General features: G+C 40.2%; 1 protein-coding gene across 1 annotated transcript in view; it reads left to right on the forward strand.

Moving 5' to 3' along the window:
- The first annotated feature begins 15,271 nt into the window (after nucleotides 1-15,271).
- LOC108788616 (elastase-1-like) overlaps nucleotides 15,272-18,693 on the forward strand; it is a 35,200-nt gene continuing 31,778 nt past the window's right edge. The window contains exon 1 of the mRNA XM_018558420.1: nucleotides 15,272-15,368. Coding sequence (XP_018413922.1) covers nucleotides 15,272-15,368 — 97 coding nt within the window. The remainder of the gene's footprint in view (nucleotides 15,369-18,693) is intronic.

An 18,693-nucleotide genomic window follows, 5' to 3' on the forward strand; every position in this document is an offset into this window, starting at 1 on the left:
ATGCTCAGTCTCAATTGTGTTCCCAATTGACACTTTCTGATAAGTATGCCTTTCCAAAACTAGTGTCATCTGTCAGTGAAACTGGACTAGATGCTAGGAAGCTCATAAAATGTGGACAACTTACGTTTCCACAACCTCTTATCTCAATCGAAAACCTACAATTGAATAGTTCAGTGAAGGGGAACAATGACCTTCTACTTAAGACCATGGACAATTCACAAAATGGCTTGGATCTTACTTCAGGTACAAAGATGAAAGATAACTGGACGATGACATCTATGAATTATTTCTCACCAGAGCAGAGACTCCCACTTAGCTGCAAAGATGCTGAAGTACAAACTATTATTATTATGGAAAATAAATCAGTGTCAACCATTCCTTGCCTTCAAACCACTGGGCAATCCCACTTACATCCTGAGGTTGGACTAGGGTTTAACCTGCAATGTCCACAGACCCCTATACGGGAGGTACGGTGGGATGATGAAGGAATGACATGGGAGGTTTATGGAGCTGCAGTAGACCCTGAAGTCTTGGGCTCAGCCATTCAGAAGCATTTAGAGATCCAAATAGAACAGCATATGCAGCCTTCTGAACAGTCAGGTGAAATGGAAAAGCCTGCTAAAAAGAAGAGGAGGTCATTTAGAACTGTCATTCGGTCCCTAAGACAATCTAACTGTTGTGTAAGGACAAACTCAACATCTGAGTGATAACTAAAGCCTACATAAGAGTTGTTGACTGTATTTGCTAGTGTTCTGTCATTTATACACAATTGTATATCAATTTACATTATATTACACAATCTTTAATGTTTTACAGCGTGCAATCTCTAATGCAGAGCCATAAATTATTTATGTATTATCTAGCAGTAAATGCTTTTAAAAAAGAGGGTCATCTTCTATGTTTTTAATCGGAAGAAGATTCTGTTGACCAGTCATGTATTCTTGGACAATATTCTGTATTAATTGTAGTGTGGATTTTGTCTGGAAATTGAATGGCTATCTTTTTTTTGCATAGAAACAGCGTGCAGTTATGGATTTAGAGAAAGGAAATTTGACCTAGGGTGGAAAGTTACAAGACACTGCAGACTATTCCTATTTAATTGAGTTGACATTAATTCCTATGTTAGCAAATATAATGTTTACATTTAATGTAAGTACACACATTCATGATACTCATGTAATTTTGTATGACATCTGTGCTTTAATAAAATTTTACAATTTTGCCAATTCTGTAGCTTACAAACTTAAAAAAAAAATACAAAAATGCATTTGCTTTTATAGCACAAAATAAAAATGTCATAAGTGTCATAAAATGTCACACTGGAAAATTAGAAAAATATACATGGGACAGAAAATGACCAGCATCCTAAGATATTCTGAACTATACAATCACTTTTATCAGTCACAGGCCAGACACCATAAAAGTGGCAGGGAAGAGAATAATTGATGTAGCACCCACAGTGTGGGATGATCAACACAAGAGTCTCATGCAGCTGTTTTTGTGGATAAAAAACTGTATATACTGTATAAACTTTATAGCAGATAATAGATGCTCATAATTTCTACTTGGTGCTATAAAAAATTACTTTTCTTGATATATTAATGTGCCATTTTTTGTTTTGTTTAAATAAAGTAGGGGAGGATTAGAACTCATCAGGTTTTTATTGCTGGATTTGTCCCCAGTGTTAGATTCATCTTGTCTATATGTCCCTTTACCACTGTCAACAGAGCCGGCGCTACCATAGAGGCAGAACAAGCAACCGCTTGAGGGCGCTGGAGAGGGAGGGCGGATAAACACCGCCTCCCATACATAGGAGCAGCGGTATAGACGGAGCTTTGAGCTTCAGTTTCCTATTGTCTGAGCCATGCCCCCTGTTCACTCTGCTGTGTGCTCTCTCTCTGTGAGCCTGCTGGGAGCCGAGCCGGCACTGAAGCTGTCACCCGCCGAGATCTTAACATATGAATGGGCGGCTGTGAGTTGTGACTCATTAATATGTAAATATTGTGGCAAATTGATATGCAAATACCCCCCCCACCCCCAAAGGCTCACAGGAAGTACTGCCCACCATTGCTGCTAAGGAAGAAAAACCAGCCTGAAGACTACAGGAAAAAGTATGTTTAAGTATGTGTATTATAATTTTAAAAAATAATGGTGGAGGGGTATATACTTTTGTTACATTGGTGGTAAGTTTGCATACTTTTGTTACATTGGTGGTCAGTGTGAATACTTTCATTACATTGGCAGCCAGTGTGAATACTTTAGTTACATTGCTGGTCAATGTGAATACCTTAGTTACATTGGCGGCCAGTGTGAATACCTTAGTTACATTGGCGGCCAGTGTGAATACCTTAGTTACATTGGCGGCCAGTGTGAATACATTCGTTACATAGGTGGTCAGTGAGAATGCCTCTGTTATATTGGTGGTCAGTGTGGATACCTCTGTTACATTGGCGGTCAGTGTGCATATCTCTGTTACATTGCTGGTCAGTGTGAATACCTCCGTTACATTGGCAGTCAGTGTGAATAACTCCGTCACATTGCTGGTCAGTGTGAATACATCCGGTACATTGCTGGTTAGTGTGAATACCTACGTTACATTGGCGGTCAGTGTGAATACCTCCATTACATTGGTGGTCAGTGAGAACACCTCCATTACATTGGTGGTCAGTGAGAACACCTCCATTACATTGGCAGTCACTTAGAATACCTCCATTACATTTGCAGTCAGTGTGAATACCTCCGTCACATTGCTGGTCAGTGTGAATACGTCTATTACATTGCTGTTTAGTGTGAATACCTCCGTTAAACTAGCAGTCAGTGTGAATACCTCCATTACATTGGCGGTCAGTGAGCATACCTCAGTCATATTGGCGGACAGTGTATATACCTCCTTTACATTGGTGGTCAGTGTGAATACTTTAATTACATTGACAGTCAGTGTGAATACTTTCTTTACATTGGTGGTCAGTGTAAATACTTTCATTACATTGCTAGTCAGTGTGAATAACTTTGTTACATTGGCTGCCAGTGCGAATACCTTTGTTACATTGGCGGTCAGTGTAAATACCTCTGTTTCATTGGCAGTCAGTGTGAATACCTCCATTACATTGGTGGTCAGTGAGAATACCTCCATTACATTGGCAGCCAGTGAAAATACCTCCATAACATTGCTGGTTATTGTGAATACCTGCGCTACGTTAGCGGTCAGTGTGAATACCTCCATTACATTGCTGGTTCATGTAAATACCTCCATTACGTTATCGGGAAGTGTGAATACCTCCTTTACATTGGTGGTCAGTGTGAATACTTCCGTTACATTGACGGTCAGTGTAATGCCTCCTAACATTTTATTACACAGAATTTTTGCCACTATCAACCCATCAACAGCCACAATGAATTTAGTGAAGATCTATAGGGGTTGTCCTTGTATTGGGGTGCTCCATGGTACTGGACATGGGGTGTCGATGCATGTGACTTTACATATAGGGCTTCAGTAGATGATGGCCCTCTATCCCAAATGCTGGATATGTTCAGTGTGAGCTGTAACATGGACATCTTCGCTATGCTTTCTGGAGTGGTACACTTTGGTGTGTCTTTGTATTGGGGTGCCCCACAGTAAACTATTTGGGGTGTCATTGCTAGTGGCTTCACATATAGGGCACTAGTAGCTGATGGTCTTCATTTTTTCTAAATGCTTCTGAGATAATTGGTTTGACCTGTTACATGGATATCACGGATCTTCTATCAGTTTTGGAGTGCTGGGATGTCTATGCAGGGCTAGCGCTATCATAAGGCTGCCTGGGGTGGGGGAATGCACCTTCGCCTGTGTACTGAAATATCCTTGCACCGGCCCTGTCTGTCAATATGACAAAAGGTGATCAAAAAGCCAAAAGTTGTCAAAAACATACCTGCTGCTTGGCTAAGAGAATTCAACGCACTTGTTGCGTCTCTAGGATAGGAAGTGAGGAGGAATCATCCCAATTGGACAGAGATAGCAAACAATAAACTGGCAGGGGTTTTAAACCTTCCCTACTCTAAAATCTAAAAAAAAGTTGCTACACAAACCGTTTTGTAATTGTGTTAATAACAACAATTACCTTTCTAATTCAATCTGAAGCCGCTGTAATTTTCCAAAACTGCTAAAAACAATTCTATGCAATATGCCAACCTGAAGGTGTTCTGTACACAGATGGCCCCCAAAAATTTAATTTTCTACTCGTGTGATTGCCTCACAGATTTTCTCAGATATCTGCACTAAGATACAAGTAAAATGTTAGACATCCCCTGGAAAAATAACTACATTTTTGGTGAGATGCTCACTAAGAGTTAGATACTTCTAAAGGGATGCAGACCTCATTACAAGACAGAATGTCCACCAGGCAGTGGCGACTCTGGGAACAATATATAGGGGGGGCACATAAGATACCACAGTCAAAACTGGGGGGGCCGCTAATAATTTTCACCACTAAATCATACTACTGAAAAAAAACCTAATAACTTATATATAAATAAGATTACAAGTATCTAACCTAAAGATAAACTTTCAAGAGTTTTCCTTTCTTCGTCAGGTATTGCTTCAGACCTGAGAAAGAGGAAAACTCTGAAAAGCGTTTCTTTATAGTTTAAAGCAATTCAGCAAACACCGGGGCTGTGTAAATAATCTCCAATGTTATATAGCAATGCTGAATACCACTAGCTATAGAGGACTACAAATCCCAGCAAAACATAGAGCAATGCAGAATAATAGTATATACATTTGCTATATACTCTGTGCTGCCACTCTACTTCGGGGTGCCGGCCTGATGTCTTGAATAGAGGAGGGGTAATGTAATGTAAGGCAGAGTTCGAGGTCAGCGTTGCGTGTAATGCCGAGTGCGGAGGTCAGCGCTTTCCGTGTAACGCAGAGTGCGTGGTCAGCGGTGCGTGTAACGCAGAGTGCGTGGTCAGCGGTGCGTGTAACGCAGAGTGCGTGGTCAGCGGTGCGTGTAACGCAGAGTGCGAGATCAGCGCAATACATTCATTTATTTGTCCTTTATTTTTTAGTTTTTTACACTTTTTTTTTCTTTACACTTTTCACTATTTTTTTAATTTTTTTACACTTTTCACTATTTTTTTAAAACTTTTAAAATTTTTATTTTATTTATTTCATTATATCAAGCAGTCATTGTGAATTAATCTCACTATTACTGCTTGATAAATTAATACATTTCTGGTTATTATTAGGCTGTTTCAAACTTCAGAACAGCCAACAATAAGTTAGTGACACTGATCCTGCAGAAGTTCAGGATTCAGCTGTCACTAAAGGTTTTCTGAACGTTCCAACAGCGATCAGAAAACTGAAACATTCTTCTTTCAGGAATAGATACTGTACATTATGTGTCTATTCCTGAAAATGAAAGAAAAAAAAAGCCAGTATACGATCCGAGAGAGATATCTCTAGATCTATACAAGCTGTCAGAATGCCGGCTTTTGCCGGCATGTTTGCCCGCTCTGCTTTGACTCTCAGACACCTGATATTAAGGTATCAGGTGTCTGAAAAAGGTTAACCCTTTCATTAATAAATGCCTCTATACTGAGGCATCCATTAATGAATGGTAACCGCTGATTCTCAGTGGTTACCAGCCCTCTAATGCAGCAAATAACTCGTCACGTACAGTGTACGTGAAGAGTCATTTGGTCCCTTTGTGGCGGGACGTACAGTGTAGGTCTCCCATCACGAAGGGGTTAAACAGCCCTGATGCCAGCGACGTACGCCGCTGGTCGTGAAGGGGTTCAAAGAAGTGATCAACAAAAAGTTTTGGTTTTGAGTATTTGAGAAAATGTTTTATTGTAGTCTACTCTAACTCCCTAAATAAATTATGGCTTCCACATTGCACAACATATATGATACAGTTATGGTCCTGTCTACCAGGTGTAGACACAACATAACTTTAGTTTTTACTATTTACAGTAAACATAATATCAGGTCTAATATCCATGTATTACTTTACAGCTCAGTCAATTACATTGGTCAGCACAGTCATGTGGTCATGTTGACCAATCACCGCTCCCAATTGCAACTAGTATGTTGCTATACAGCCTTCGGAGATCTGTAGTAAGGTTTTCAAGTTCCCGGGGGGTTAAAGGGGTTCTAAACCCTCCGGTTTTTTTTGCCTATATCTACTACTAGAAAGCAGTAAATATAGGCAAGAAGTTTTTTTTTTAAAAACCCCGCTTTAACTCGGTTAAAACTTACCTCGTTATCGCTGCGCGCTTCCACGCTGAGAATCAAGAACTGCTCGTACGGCCGCAAAGGATCTTGGGGCGGGCACATGCGCAGTTCCTATTCTCGGCCAGGAGACGAGCAGAGACGCAAGGTAAGTCTATGGCGTGTGCACCCGCATGCAGACACCGCTGGATCGGAGGGACAGAGCAGTCAGCGCTGGATTGGAGAGCCGCTGCACAGATGAAAACATCAGGAAAGAAGAAGAAGATCGGAATAAGAGACATCATTTAAGGGAAGTGCTAACATTAACATGGGGGGAAGGAAAAAAATGTTTTGACTTTATTGTCACTTTAAACTGACACTGGGTCATCCTTAAAGATTAGTGGTGTGAGGACTGGGGGAAAGGGGTGAGGAGGGTGTTGTAAGTTAGTTTACAAAGTTACTGCATAATCAGTAAGTTGTGGAAAGTTTTAAATAAAAAAATATAGCATACCTTTTGGGCAGATAATTTTAAAAATCCTCCCCCTCCTCCCCACTCTACTATATAACAATTACATTTTTCAGCAATAATCTTGAAATAAAGAATTAGCCGCTTATTTAGCAACCAAAATAAGTTAGGCAGACCATAGCAAAATGTAAGGTTATGTGGATAAAAACCTTTATATTAATGATGTAATGAGTGTGCTAGACTCATTACAATATTGATTTTTTTTTTTAAACAAAAGAACAGATCTTTAACAATTCCTTAAGATTAGTATCTTTACATGTCTGCATAAATTCCTGACATGTCACAATATACAATGTGGTTTGAAAAATGTACATTATATCACTAAAATAAAAAGACTTGAAATCCAGTCAAATGATTGTGGGTAGGCTTAGCTTCTTATTGTTGGCCTAAGAGAAGCATGATGGGAAAATTATGCCACCTTTTTAAAGTGTATTTCCACTTTTGCAGTCAAATTTGAGAACACCCCTCTATATGTTTGATATGTGTTCCTATTCACACAGCATACTAAAAAATAACTTTAAAAAAAAAAAATCTTACCTTTTAGATGTTTTGTTAAAGCAGGCAAGATGGCTGATTCCAGGTTTTTCTTAGCTGTTTTACAGTAGTCTGTCCTAATAGAAAGGCATGGGACTAAAATATAAGGATTGTGTTTATCTGATAAGCTTCATTTACATACACTGGGCTAGCCAGCTCAGACCCCTCACCTCTCACGGGCCCTCCTAACATTTCAAAGACATAGAAACAAGAAGACATTTTAACCCTTAACCCCTTCATGACTGGAGACATACACTGTACACGATCATTGTAATGAAAAAAAATTGTATCAGACTCCTGATTGTTCTAAGAACATCAGAAGTCTTTAGTGACATCTGAATCTGACATGCTGCAGGATCAGTGTCACTAAGGTTACTATTGGCTGTTCCTAAGTTTTAAGCAGCCTAATAATAACCGAAATTTTAAAACAATTACTAAATTATCAAGCAGTCATAGTAGCCAACTGGGGGGGGGAAGCTTAAAGTATAAAAAAAAGTGTAAAGAAATAAAAATAATTTAACAAAATAACAATTATATATACAAATATATTTTATCCTATAATTATTATACTAATCAACCTCTTACAATGAAAATTTGCAGCTGAGCTGCAGATTTGTTTTTCACCTTAAGGGGTTAATTTTTCTATTTAACCCCCTCATGACGGCTTTGTTAAAAATATGTCGCTGTCACTAAGTGTGACAGTTATTGACACTTAGTTACATTGGCATTGTAGGCCACCTAACCTAACCACTAGAGAAAAAAAATAAAATGTTAGCTTTTTGTTTTTAGGCCCAGAAGTACAAAAAAGTTCTCAAATCCTAGGGGTGTGAGGTGTTTCCAAATAAAGGACAAATTATAAGGATAAATTAATTTATTTTACTGCATTTTTTTTTGCTGTACTATATTTCTAAAAAACAATAATAATCAAAACTGGAGAAAATGTGTTTTCTTTATGTTTTTTCCTCTTTTTTGATATTTTATTCATCCTAAGTGAGGCGTTAGGCACACATATGTGATATAATCAGATTGCCCTATCTGTCCTCTAAAAAAAAAATATATAATATGTGTGGGTGCACTTAGTAAGAAAGTATATTACTGCAGTGGAAGAATCTCACAGCAAAAATGTAAAAAGTGTTTCAGTCATTAAGGAACAGAAACTGAAAAAAGCTCATGAAGGGGTTAAAAACCCTAACCCACATAAAAAGCAATTTAAACTGCAAGAAGCAATTTTTTTTTTTTTTAAAGCTTATGCTATGCTAATGGGAACATGTAACAAATATAAAAATAGGTGTTATCCTCAATTGGCTGCGAAAGTGGAAATACACTTTAAGCTCAGTATTCACAGTTTCAGCTGTTTCAGCTTTCGGGCTGAACAAAAAATATTTAACAGACTCCTCCATCCACAATATACAGTGTGTCAAGACGAGAGCAGTAAAAAAAACTATATCACACGAGGAGAAGGCGCGGTCTTCTGTGTTTGTGTTTTTGCATGGTACCTCCCAGTAGCTTTGTGGACGGCAGCCTTTCCTCAAGTGGTTGGTTGGAAAGATTATGGAAGAGTATCCAGCTTTGGTAGGCTAAGCGATGGTCACGGTCTTTTTCTGCCTGGTGTCTAGCCTAATTTTGTTTTCCCTTTTTCTTGTATCGTGGAATGTGCTTCTGTTCATTTTATTTAAGTTTGTTGTTTCCCCCCTGGTTATTAAAGATCATCTGACTGCTGATGGCATGTCACGATACATTAGAAGAGCACTTAATGACTGAAATGTCATAGAAGTGGCCTGGCTCTTTGTCTAAATTCAGAATGTTTGTTTTCCAGAACCATGTGTGTTCACTCCTGAATGGGACACACACATCACCTCACATTACTCACACACCACTTCCAGCCAGGCAAATGTTTGTTGTCAGAGGTAAAAAAAAAGATTATTTTTAGACACAAAGCACCCTTTTGTGTTTTCGTTTTCAAAGAAAAGAAACATGGTGATAACAAGCAAAGCCTGCTTGCGTCTGCAGTTTTAGAACGCAAGTGAGATCTTGTTATGTGGTTCTCATGACCACAGACTAAAAGCGTATAAGCAGTGATAATTATGTGAAGAACAAAAAATTGTAGCCTTCATGTGAAAGCTACAATGCAAAAACATTATTTTAAATTAGGACTGTGGACAATACTTAAAAAAATATGTATTGCAGCCTTAAAAGTTTCATATAGCTCTAGGAAGAGTGTTCAAGTTTAAAGCAATTTGCCAGTATGCCCTTTAGTCATGCTAGGACTTGCCTAGTTTATTAAGTGGTCAACATTAGAACACCCCAATCCAGTTTTGAGCAGCATTGTCTCCCTCATGTGCCCGTGTGGTACAGTGCTGTTATGTGAGGCAAATGTGGAGATATGATTTGTGCAAGCCCTGTAGGACTTAGGAGACCATTCATACCAGTTGTGGGTTAGGTGGGGGCCGAGTTCTTCTCCCACTGTCAAACAGACATGGACACTGTTCACATTTATCTAGCTGTCAATCAATACACAGAAAATACGTGTTTTTCCTGGGCCAGTAGTTGAATTGCAGGCCCAAAAGTTGTTGTTGCACATGGCCCCGCCCTTGGTAACTCTGTCTGCTACCGACAGGAGGTTTGTCTTTCATAGAATTTTACAGTGCTTCAATTATACGGGTCGGTTTCTTTGTAGATAGAGGGTTAGCAAGCATTCAGTCTCCCTACTACACTGATTTAAAGTAGAAAAAACCCTAGGCAAAAATGTATTTCTTGTAGGGTTTAATGTGGCTAGTATGTTACCCTTTCTGTCTTCTGCACCCAGCAGATTCTTCTTCCTGCACTTTATTATTATTATTAGTATTATTACATAGTATTTATATAGTGCCAACAGTTTGTGCAGCGCTTTACAATGTAAGGAAGACATTACAATTACAATACAATTCAAGACAGGATTGTAAGGAAAGCCCTGCCCCTGAGGGCTTACAATCTGAAAGAGGATGGGGAAATAATACATGAGGAGGTAGCTGTGTGGGGATGAATTGTTTGAGAATGTGATGGTTCAGTGGTTAGGTTGAGGTGGGATAGGCTTCCCTGAAGAGAAAAGTCTTCAGGGAACGCCTAAAGACAGTCAGGGTGGGAGATAGACGGACAGGTTGGGGTAAAGGGTTCCAGAGGATGGGAGAGACTCTAGAGAAGTCCTGGAGGCGAGTATGGGAGGAGTATGGGAGTACTTGCACCCTAACCATGGGTGCATGTTCTTTAGTAATGGACAATGCTTCAGTGTAGCTTGCACAGTAGAGGACTTAGTTAACAGACTCAGGCTGAACCTGCAGGCGCATTGCATGGTGGCATGTAGTCCGCAGTGGAAGTAAGCACCCTAGGGTGACAACACTGTTCCTTCTTATAGGAACATGCAATGAACATTGTCACCCTAGTACAGGAAGTGCTGTCAAGTCACTCACTGGCAGGATCACCAGGTACAATAAAAAGAAATGCAAGCAAGAGGGAAAAAATAAAGCCATCAGAGATAAGGGTTACGCTATCATATATTATATTTTAATTTATGGGTTTACATAAACTTTAAGCATGTATGCACTAGGCTAGAATCTTAACCATTAAATTACTTACACCCATGGTACTTAGTTTATTTGTGACATCGCCTTTTCCTTTAGCAGAACTTCTCGCCTGGCATGTTAGGATATTTAGGTACAGCTGCTCAATGGGTGCACTTTCAATATGAGCTCTAAGATGAACAACTAGAAATGGGCCTTTTATGCTCTCTATAAAAGTAAAATACAAAAAACACAATAGATACCATGTTTGTCAAGTACATTCAAAACTGTGGTTTTCAAACTAGACTGTAATATTTACATATAGTTATAATAGTCTAGCAAAACATACAGTAGTAGCACCGGTCATAGTTCAAACTCTTGGTTCAACCCACAAAGTTTTGGAATCTTATTTATACATTGTAGGCGTAAATAGTTTCAGCATGCAACAGCTGCATAGACTTTATTGTAAGGGATTTTACACTTCCTGCACCAATATCTGAGTATATCAAACCCTGAGCACAAATGAAGTACTCATACACCAAATCTAGTCAGCAACACCTTAGTGACTGTGTAACAGTAGTAATAATAAGGAGAATACTACTAATGATAGTAACCTCATTTGTGTATGCTAGTGACATCTTGTGGAATACTTTGAGAACTACAGCCTTTCAAAAGGCAATTTTCCTTATGGTTACAAATGCAAATATGCAAATATGAGATCGAATTTTTCTAACAATAATAATAGCACAATAGTCTATGCATTTTATTGTCTACAACTTGGATACATGTATAAATTAGCCAATATGCAATATTCCATGCAGGAATTTGCATGCCGGAATTTTCAAATAAAACTGGTATTATAAGTGGTAACTAACATGGTTTCATGAAGGGTCGTTCTTGCCAGACCAATCTATTAATATTTTATGAGTAAGCAAGTACTAAATTAGACAAAGAAATACCAGTAGATGTGGGGTATCTGGACTTTGCTAAAGCATTCAACACAGTACCCCACAAACAGGGGCAGACTGACCATTAGGGCAGTCGGGCACTGCCAGAGGGCCAGCGGCCATCAGGGGGCCCGTCACCGACTGTCCCCTCCCCTGTCTGTACATCCCAAATAAAAAGTCATCAAATAATAAGGTAAGGAGGGGCCATTTTAGCACAAAATCAGGTACAGGATAGTCGAAAGGAGTTTCTGTAACCCTCAGGAAGGATTTAAAGCCCATTGCAGACTTGGTGGCCAAAATACATTGGACACATTTCATCTATTAACTCCAGTGTAGGAGCTTTTTGAATATTCCTTGCCTTCTGATCTGCTGATTATGTGGATATATAAACTCCTCACAGATAAAAAAAATTAATGTGTATTACTAAGTTAGGTATTCACTGCAAAAAGTATTAAATTTATACTTACATACAACTAGTACAAGTACCTGAATGTGTCTTTACTTTAGCTTCTTGCAACCTCCTATACACCAGCACTAAGCTTTTAAAGTTACCCACTCCCTCCCCTGCACTGCATGAGTTTAATGCGCATTTGGCTAGCCGGGAAGGAGGAAATACAAATACTTCCTTTGTTCCTCTTTCCTGTAGACTTCCTCCAATCCATGCGACCATTCCCCAAAAGCTGATTCACTTTGTGGACGGGCTGGTTGCAACTCTCCTGTATTGTACTGAAGGATGGCAAGCGCCCACCCACATTGCGTTGAACCAAGCAGGAGGGTGGCGGCAGTTGGGGAAGCACAGAATTATGTAAATATTTCTACCTATTAGATCCCCCCCCCCCCCAGGCAAACCTCCAATCATTGAAACTTGAAAGAGAGAGGAGCTTTATGATGGAGAGACATGCCGAAAATGGGTGTGGCTAAATTGTGTTGAATATTAGGTGTGGTTTAAAGGAGCATGGTTAAATGGAGCCTGAGGCTGGGTTCACACCTTTTTTTCAGCTTGTTTTTTTTGCGGTTTTTAGCACGTTTTTCCGTTCAGTGAAACGCGCGTTTCACTGGCGGTATGATGATTTTTTTTTTTTTTCCTTTATTTTCTCTATTTTTAATTTTTTTACATTTCTTTTTAGTTTCACTTTTAAACTTCCCGCCGGCTCCGCCCCCCTGCGACGCGGCCGCTTGCAAGGGACGGAACCCGGAAGTCGGCAATCGCCGGAAGACACAGTGGGGATCGCGGACAAGGTAAGACCTGTACGCTGTATTCCCAAGTGTGGCTCGGGGGTTACCGCTTTGTTAACTCGGAAATAACAATGGGAACGCGCGACAAAACGCCCCAAAGAAGCTCCTGTACTTCTTTTGGCGTAGGGCGTTTTGCAGCGCGTTCCTACGCGCTGTAAAACGCCCAGGTGGGAACCATGCCAATAGGCAATCATTGGTTTTCACATGTTGAGCGTTTTACAGTGCGTAGGAACGCGCTGTAAAACGCCCAGGTGTGAACCAGGCCTTAATCTACATATTGTATACACTGTACACAGTCTGCAATCCTCATACCCAAAAATACCCCATAATTACCGTGCTAGTCTCACAATAAATTAAAAATAATTATGTATTGATGGTTGTAAAAGTGTTTGTTATGTTTTGTACTATTACAATTAAAAAGAGTATTGAACTAAAAAATAAATAAAGAATATACACAGTGAGAACTTCATTAGGTGCGAACTACACATGTATGGTCAATTGTTGAGAAAATAAATTGCAAAGCACTGTGCTAGTATTGCAGCACTACATGTGCTCTACTAGGGTACCTACAGTGCTACATAAATGTTCTCTGTAACTTTACTAGAGGTGAGGGACCTTTGTATGCTGTCTAAAAAAGGCCTAGATCACAAAACTAGCTAAACAGTATTACAATTGTTAAGACATGTGAAATAAATAATATACAGTATAAGTATTGTTACATATCTTAGAGGGAGCCAGAAATGGAGAAGGTGACCTTTCTTGCTGCTCCAGTCCAAGCACCCCTGAAGAAGTGGGTGCACAAGGACAAGGAGTGCCGGAAGATAGCAAGTCAATGGGAGTCCGGGATCAGTAGTGCAGATGTCTCCCAAGCAGGAAGCAGGTGAAGAATGTAGGTCTTCAGTAAGAAGTCTGGTATAGTCGAGCAAGCAACAATCGGGCAGCAAGGTAAAAAAACATCAGATGGAAGTCCAAAATTGGGTCGAGCAGACGAAAAGGTCAAGGCAAGCCGAGTCAGTAACGAGAGAACAAATCAGGATACAGGAACTTGATAGCAGAGACAGCTGAAGATCAGTCAGCATGGATGTCTCAGCCTTAAACAGCTTGACTGGCGCCACAGTTCGAAATTATTATTATTATACCGGATTTATATAGCGCCAACAGTTTGTGCAGCGCTTTACAATATAAGGAAGACATTACAATCACAATACAATTCAAGACAAGATGGTAAGGAGGGCCCTGCCCGTGATGGCTTACAATCTAAAAGGGAGGGAGAACTGATACATAAGGAGTTAGCTGTGTGGGGATGAATTGTTTGAGAACGTGATGGTTCAGTGGTTAGGTTAAGGTGGCATGTTCGGGTGCATTCCGTGAAATGTGCGCACAGACACGCACCCGCCTGCACAGATCCATACAGCTGTGCACAATTCTATGTGCCAAACTAAGCCCACACACTTGCACAGGCGTTCTAGTATTCCGCGAGCTGTAACGCTTACCACGAGCTATACCGCGTTCGGTATAGCGCAAGCTGTACTACAGCTCGTGGTACACTGAGACCGCCGCAGCCGGGACGGATCCTGACAGCTGTACCTGCCCCCTCCCCCGTTCGTTCCTCCAGTCAGCGCTGGAGGAGTGGACAGGGGAGGGGGGAATCCCATCAGGGAGCCGTGAGTGACAGTCACAGCTCTCTGCAGGGACAGGATCGAGAAGTGAGCGAGCGACGGTATGTGTTCGCTCACTTTCTGATCTATTGAGCCGATGTGTGACAGTTTCATTGTCACACGTCGGCTCGAATTATGAGGTTGAGTGAAAATCACTCACCTCATAGTTCTCCTTTAAGTATAACAAAATATAACACATATTGCAAGGAAGGATTAACACTGGACAGGTGACATTTTTTTCATCAGGATCCACCTTATGGAATTCAGACCAGAAATATCTGAGTGTGAGCAAATTTAAATATTAAGTTTGGTTCCTTTAAACTTATTTTGGTCGAGATTACATATTTATTTCTCTGGCCTGCCATGCAATAAAACCTCACATACTCCCAGCTGAGCCTGTTTTCTGCCAGCCATTCTAAAACTGCTGATATTACTCCCAGTGGTCAGTTTACAAGCAGAATGCTGGGAACATACAGAACCATCTAGGCCCATGTGTTTTGATGTGGAGGTATTGTTATATGTGCATCTATCAGGACCCTGGTAACAGCAAAAGTTAGTGTTGTCCCCTGTGTAAAGCTCATCATGACACATCCCCTGCTGTATAAATACCAACACTGCCCTCATTACCACAGTTCAGACACCTGGAAATGATTTTAAAAGGTCTCCTTATTCTGCTTTTTGTGCTGTCATTAGCACAGGCAACCTCGCCAAAGCACATCATCCACCCCAAGTTTCTACACCTAGGTAAGTGTCTTGTAACACAGCTTGATAGATTATTTCTTGTCTGAATGATCTTTTGCTGTTGTTCACTGTTATAAAATCACATTTGTGTACATCCACAACGGCAACAAAGCTGGACAACAGAGCTAGTTTCATTATTTCTGTTTATAATCTGTATATTTTTTGAGTACTTATATTTTAATTAAACAGTGTTTAATTGTGATTTATGATGGTTTAGAGAATGGCAGTAGAGGAAATAAGGGAAAGTCAGGGGTAGAGATGTAAAGTAGGAAGACACAGACAAGACAAAATGAGAAGAGAGGTAAGGGAGGTAGGAAGAGACAGACAAAACAAAGAAAACATGGGAGAGAGAGAGAGAGAGAGTGCTAGAGCATGAGACAGTGAGCTAGAGATGTTAGGGTAAGATAGCGAGATGAGAGAAAGGAAAGTAGGTGAAAAAGAGGAAGAGGGGGAAGGGAGGTAGGAAGAAAAGGACAAAACAAAGAAAACAGGGGTAGCAGAGTGAGAGATGAGAGAGATGGGGTAAGAGAAAGAGAGTGCTAGAGAATAAGACAGGAGGATAGGGAGTTAAGGGTAAGAAAGAGAGAGAGATAAGAGGAAAAAAGAAGAAAAAGGGGAAGAGAGGTAAGAGTGGTAGGAAGAGAAAGACAAGATAAATAAAAGAGGGGAAACAGAGCAGAAGACATAAGAGAGAGAGACAGATGGGGTTAAAGAAAGAGAGAGTGCTAGAGCATGAGACAGAGAGGTAAAGGTTAGAGAGGGAAGGGTATGTAATGTTAACATTAGGAGAGGAAGAAACAATGTAAAATTAGGAAAAAGAAATAGAATTTGATTACATAGAGTACATGAGAGAAAAGCAGAATGAGGGATCCACATGTAGAGATACTGGTATTTAGAATACAGTATATTACATTATCAGGAAAACAAAATATCTGAATGTAATCTTACAAATTGTTACTGAGCAGGGAACTCTATTCATGAAATGCATGTGAATAATACATAAAAATGTTTTGTAAAATGGAATGTGTGTAGAAGCTGTAGTGACAGAAGGTTCCAGGAAAATAATCCCTCAGGGTTCATTGATGGGAAAAGATGTCCTCTTTTTAGCTAAGCCATCTGTTGAGGGCTGGAGGTAACATACATAGCGCCGCGGCTGCACATATAAAAATACAAATATACAATTGGTACAATAAAAGATAAATGTTGTGTTAGCTTTGATTTAAGGAATAATTTCTCTTCTGAGCCCCAGTATAGAAATGACTTCATCAGCTTTATTTTATTTACAACCTGCTTGCGGCCTCTGTTCTTTGTTACTAAATCCATAAATATGACTACTAAACCACCAACAGCATATCATAGCAAATTGCACTCTACCTTAGTAGCACAAAGAGACAGCTAAAACCCCATGTACACAAGAAGAAACATGTATGAGACCCCATTTTACCCTCTAAGGCACAAGTATCAAACACAAGGCCCGTGGGCAGTTAATTGACTGCTAGCTCCGTTCGGACAATGGGAATTATTCACTAAAGAACCGAAGGATCCAGCCGTAGCTTCGGCTTGCTTCGGCCACCTCTGCCCTTCGGTTCAGTCGAACCGAAGGGCTGCTGTACGCAGGGCCGGCCTTAGGCCTTTAGGCGCCCTGTGCGAGAAAGCTTTACAGTGCCCCTCAGTGACCACACCACTCATTGGCCACAGCCATTTCTCCAACATCCGTACCATTTAAAGACTCCCATTTTGTTAAGCCCCCAAAGAAACATATTAAAAAGTATGATAAAAATAAAGCTTTTATTCAAAGGTATTAAACTTGTAGGCACAATATAAGTATTCTTATTAAATAAAACAACTGTAGGCAAACAAGCAAACAATAAATGTAAAACTACAATAGAGTCTATAAAAATAAAGTGTCAGGATTTCATGCAGACCCTTTTTTCAAGTAAGTGCATCTAGAAAAGTAAAAAATAAAAAAAAGAACACAAAACCTAGACTACATGTTAAATTAATGAATTACTATTTGCCTGTATATACGAAAAATGTATTCAGGCACATAATAATTTGTTTGAGAATGTGCGGCGGCCATGTGCCAATGTGGAGGCAGGGAGCATGACGCCACATGATGCCATGCATGCGTGGCATCAAGTGACGTCACACGCCGATATAGGCGCCGCCATCTTGGTGTATACCTAGATATACACCAAGATGGCGGCACCCAACATGTGCGGTGTCATATGATGTAATGCGCCCTGCCTCCAGAACATGCCAATGGCTGAATCCAAAATAGCATAAAAATGTGTTTTGTTTGATGAAATGAATGAAAAGTTTTTCGTTTTCGTTCATTTCATCTGAAATGAATTTTTAGTCTCTGCACATGTCTAATAATATGTGTGTGTGGGGGGGGGGGTAATTTTTTTCTGTTGGGGTGGGCTTCGGGGAAACATTAGGGGTCTAAACAGACCCCTGACATTTAGCTTTTAAAATAGAAAATAAATTGAGGACACAAAGTCCTCAATTTCTTTTTCTGCAAATCTGTGGCGAACGGCAGAGAGGTAGCTAAATAAAGTAAGTAAACATCCCCTAGCATTAGTGTCAGTGGGATTAAACATCCCTCCATTTTTGGTTTCAGTGTGATTGAAGTTCCCCTCAGCATTGGTGTTCCATGGTTTTTACTGTCCAGCATTGACTTAATTATATCAGCATTAGAACTATGAAAGCGCTCTCGAACAGGAGATTATTCCTGACAGTGCCTGCATATAACTGCTGCTGGGCGCTGGAAGGGAGTTCCGGGACCTGGCAGCGGGACATGTCCTGGACTCATGGGATGCTGAGTTTTTGTTGAAATCTTATGACAGTCCAGTGGGGTCCAAGAAAGTTAGGTGGTATGAGACTGTGTAACATTCTGCAAGGTGTAAAGAACACAGAAGTCAAGAGAATATAATGTACAGCATAGTGTACAGAGTGCAGCGTTGAGGAGTATGTAATGTACAGCACATTGTACAGCCTACAGCAGCCCAGAGAATATATCATATAGCATGGACTAGTGATTGCAGTTGCCTGTGTGTATGTAATGTACAGTAGGTTGCAGAGTATGCATCATATAGCACAGACTGTTCATCCGTTAAGAGCAGGGGTAGCAAAACTTCAAACTACAAATCCCATTGTAGCACTCACCCCCTAAGGAACCACTGGATGTGAATTAGGTTCTCCTACCGGTTTGTTAGCCACCAGCCCTTTTTCTTAGCTCCAGCAACAACTGACACTTTTGGAGAACAGGCTCGAGTCGTAGGGTTTTTTTTGTATTTATTGCTCAATATCAACTAAGAGAGAGGTA

Source organism: Nanorana parkeri, unplaced genomic scaffold, assembly GCF_000935625.1.
Source record: "Nanorana parkeri isolate BGI_ZX_2015 unplaced genomic scaffold, ASM93562v1 scaffold338, whole genome shotgun sequence".
Lineage (NCBI taxonomy): Eukaryota > Metazoa > Chordata > Amphibia > Anura > Dicroglossidae > Nanorana > Nanorana parkeri.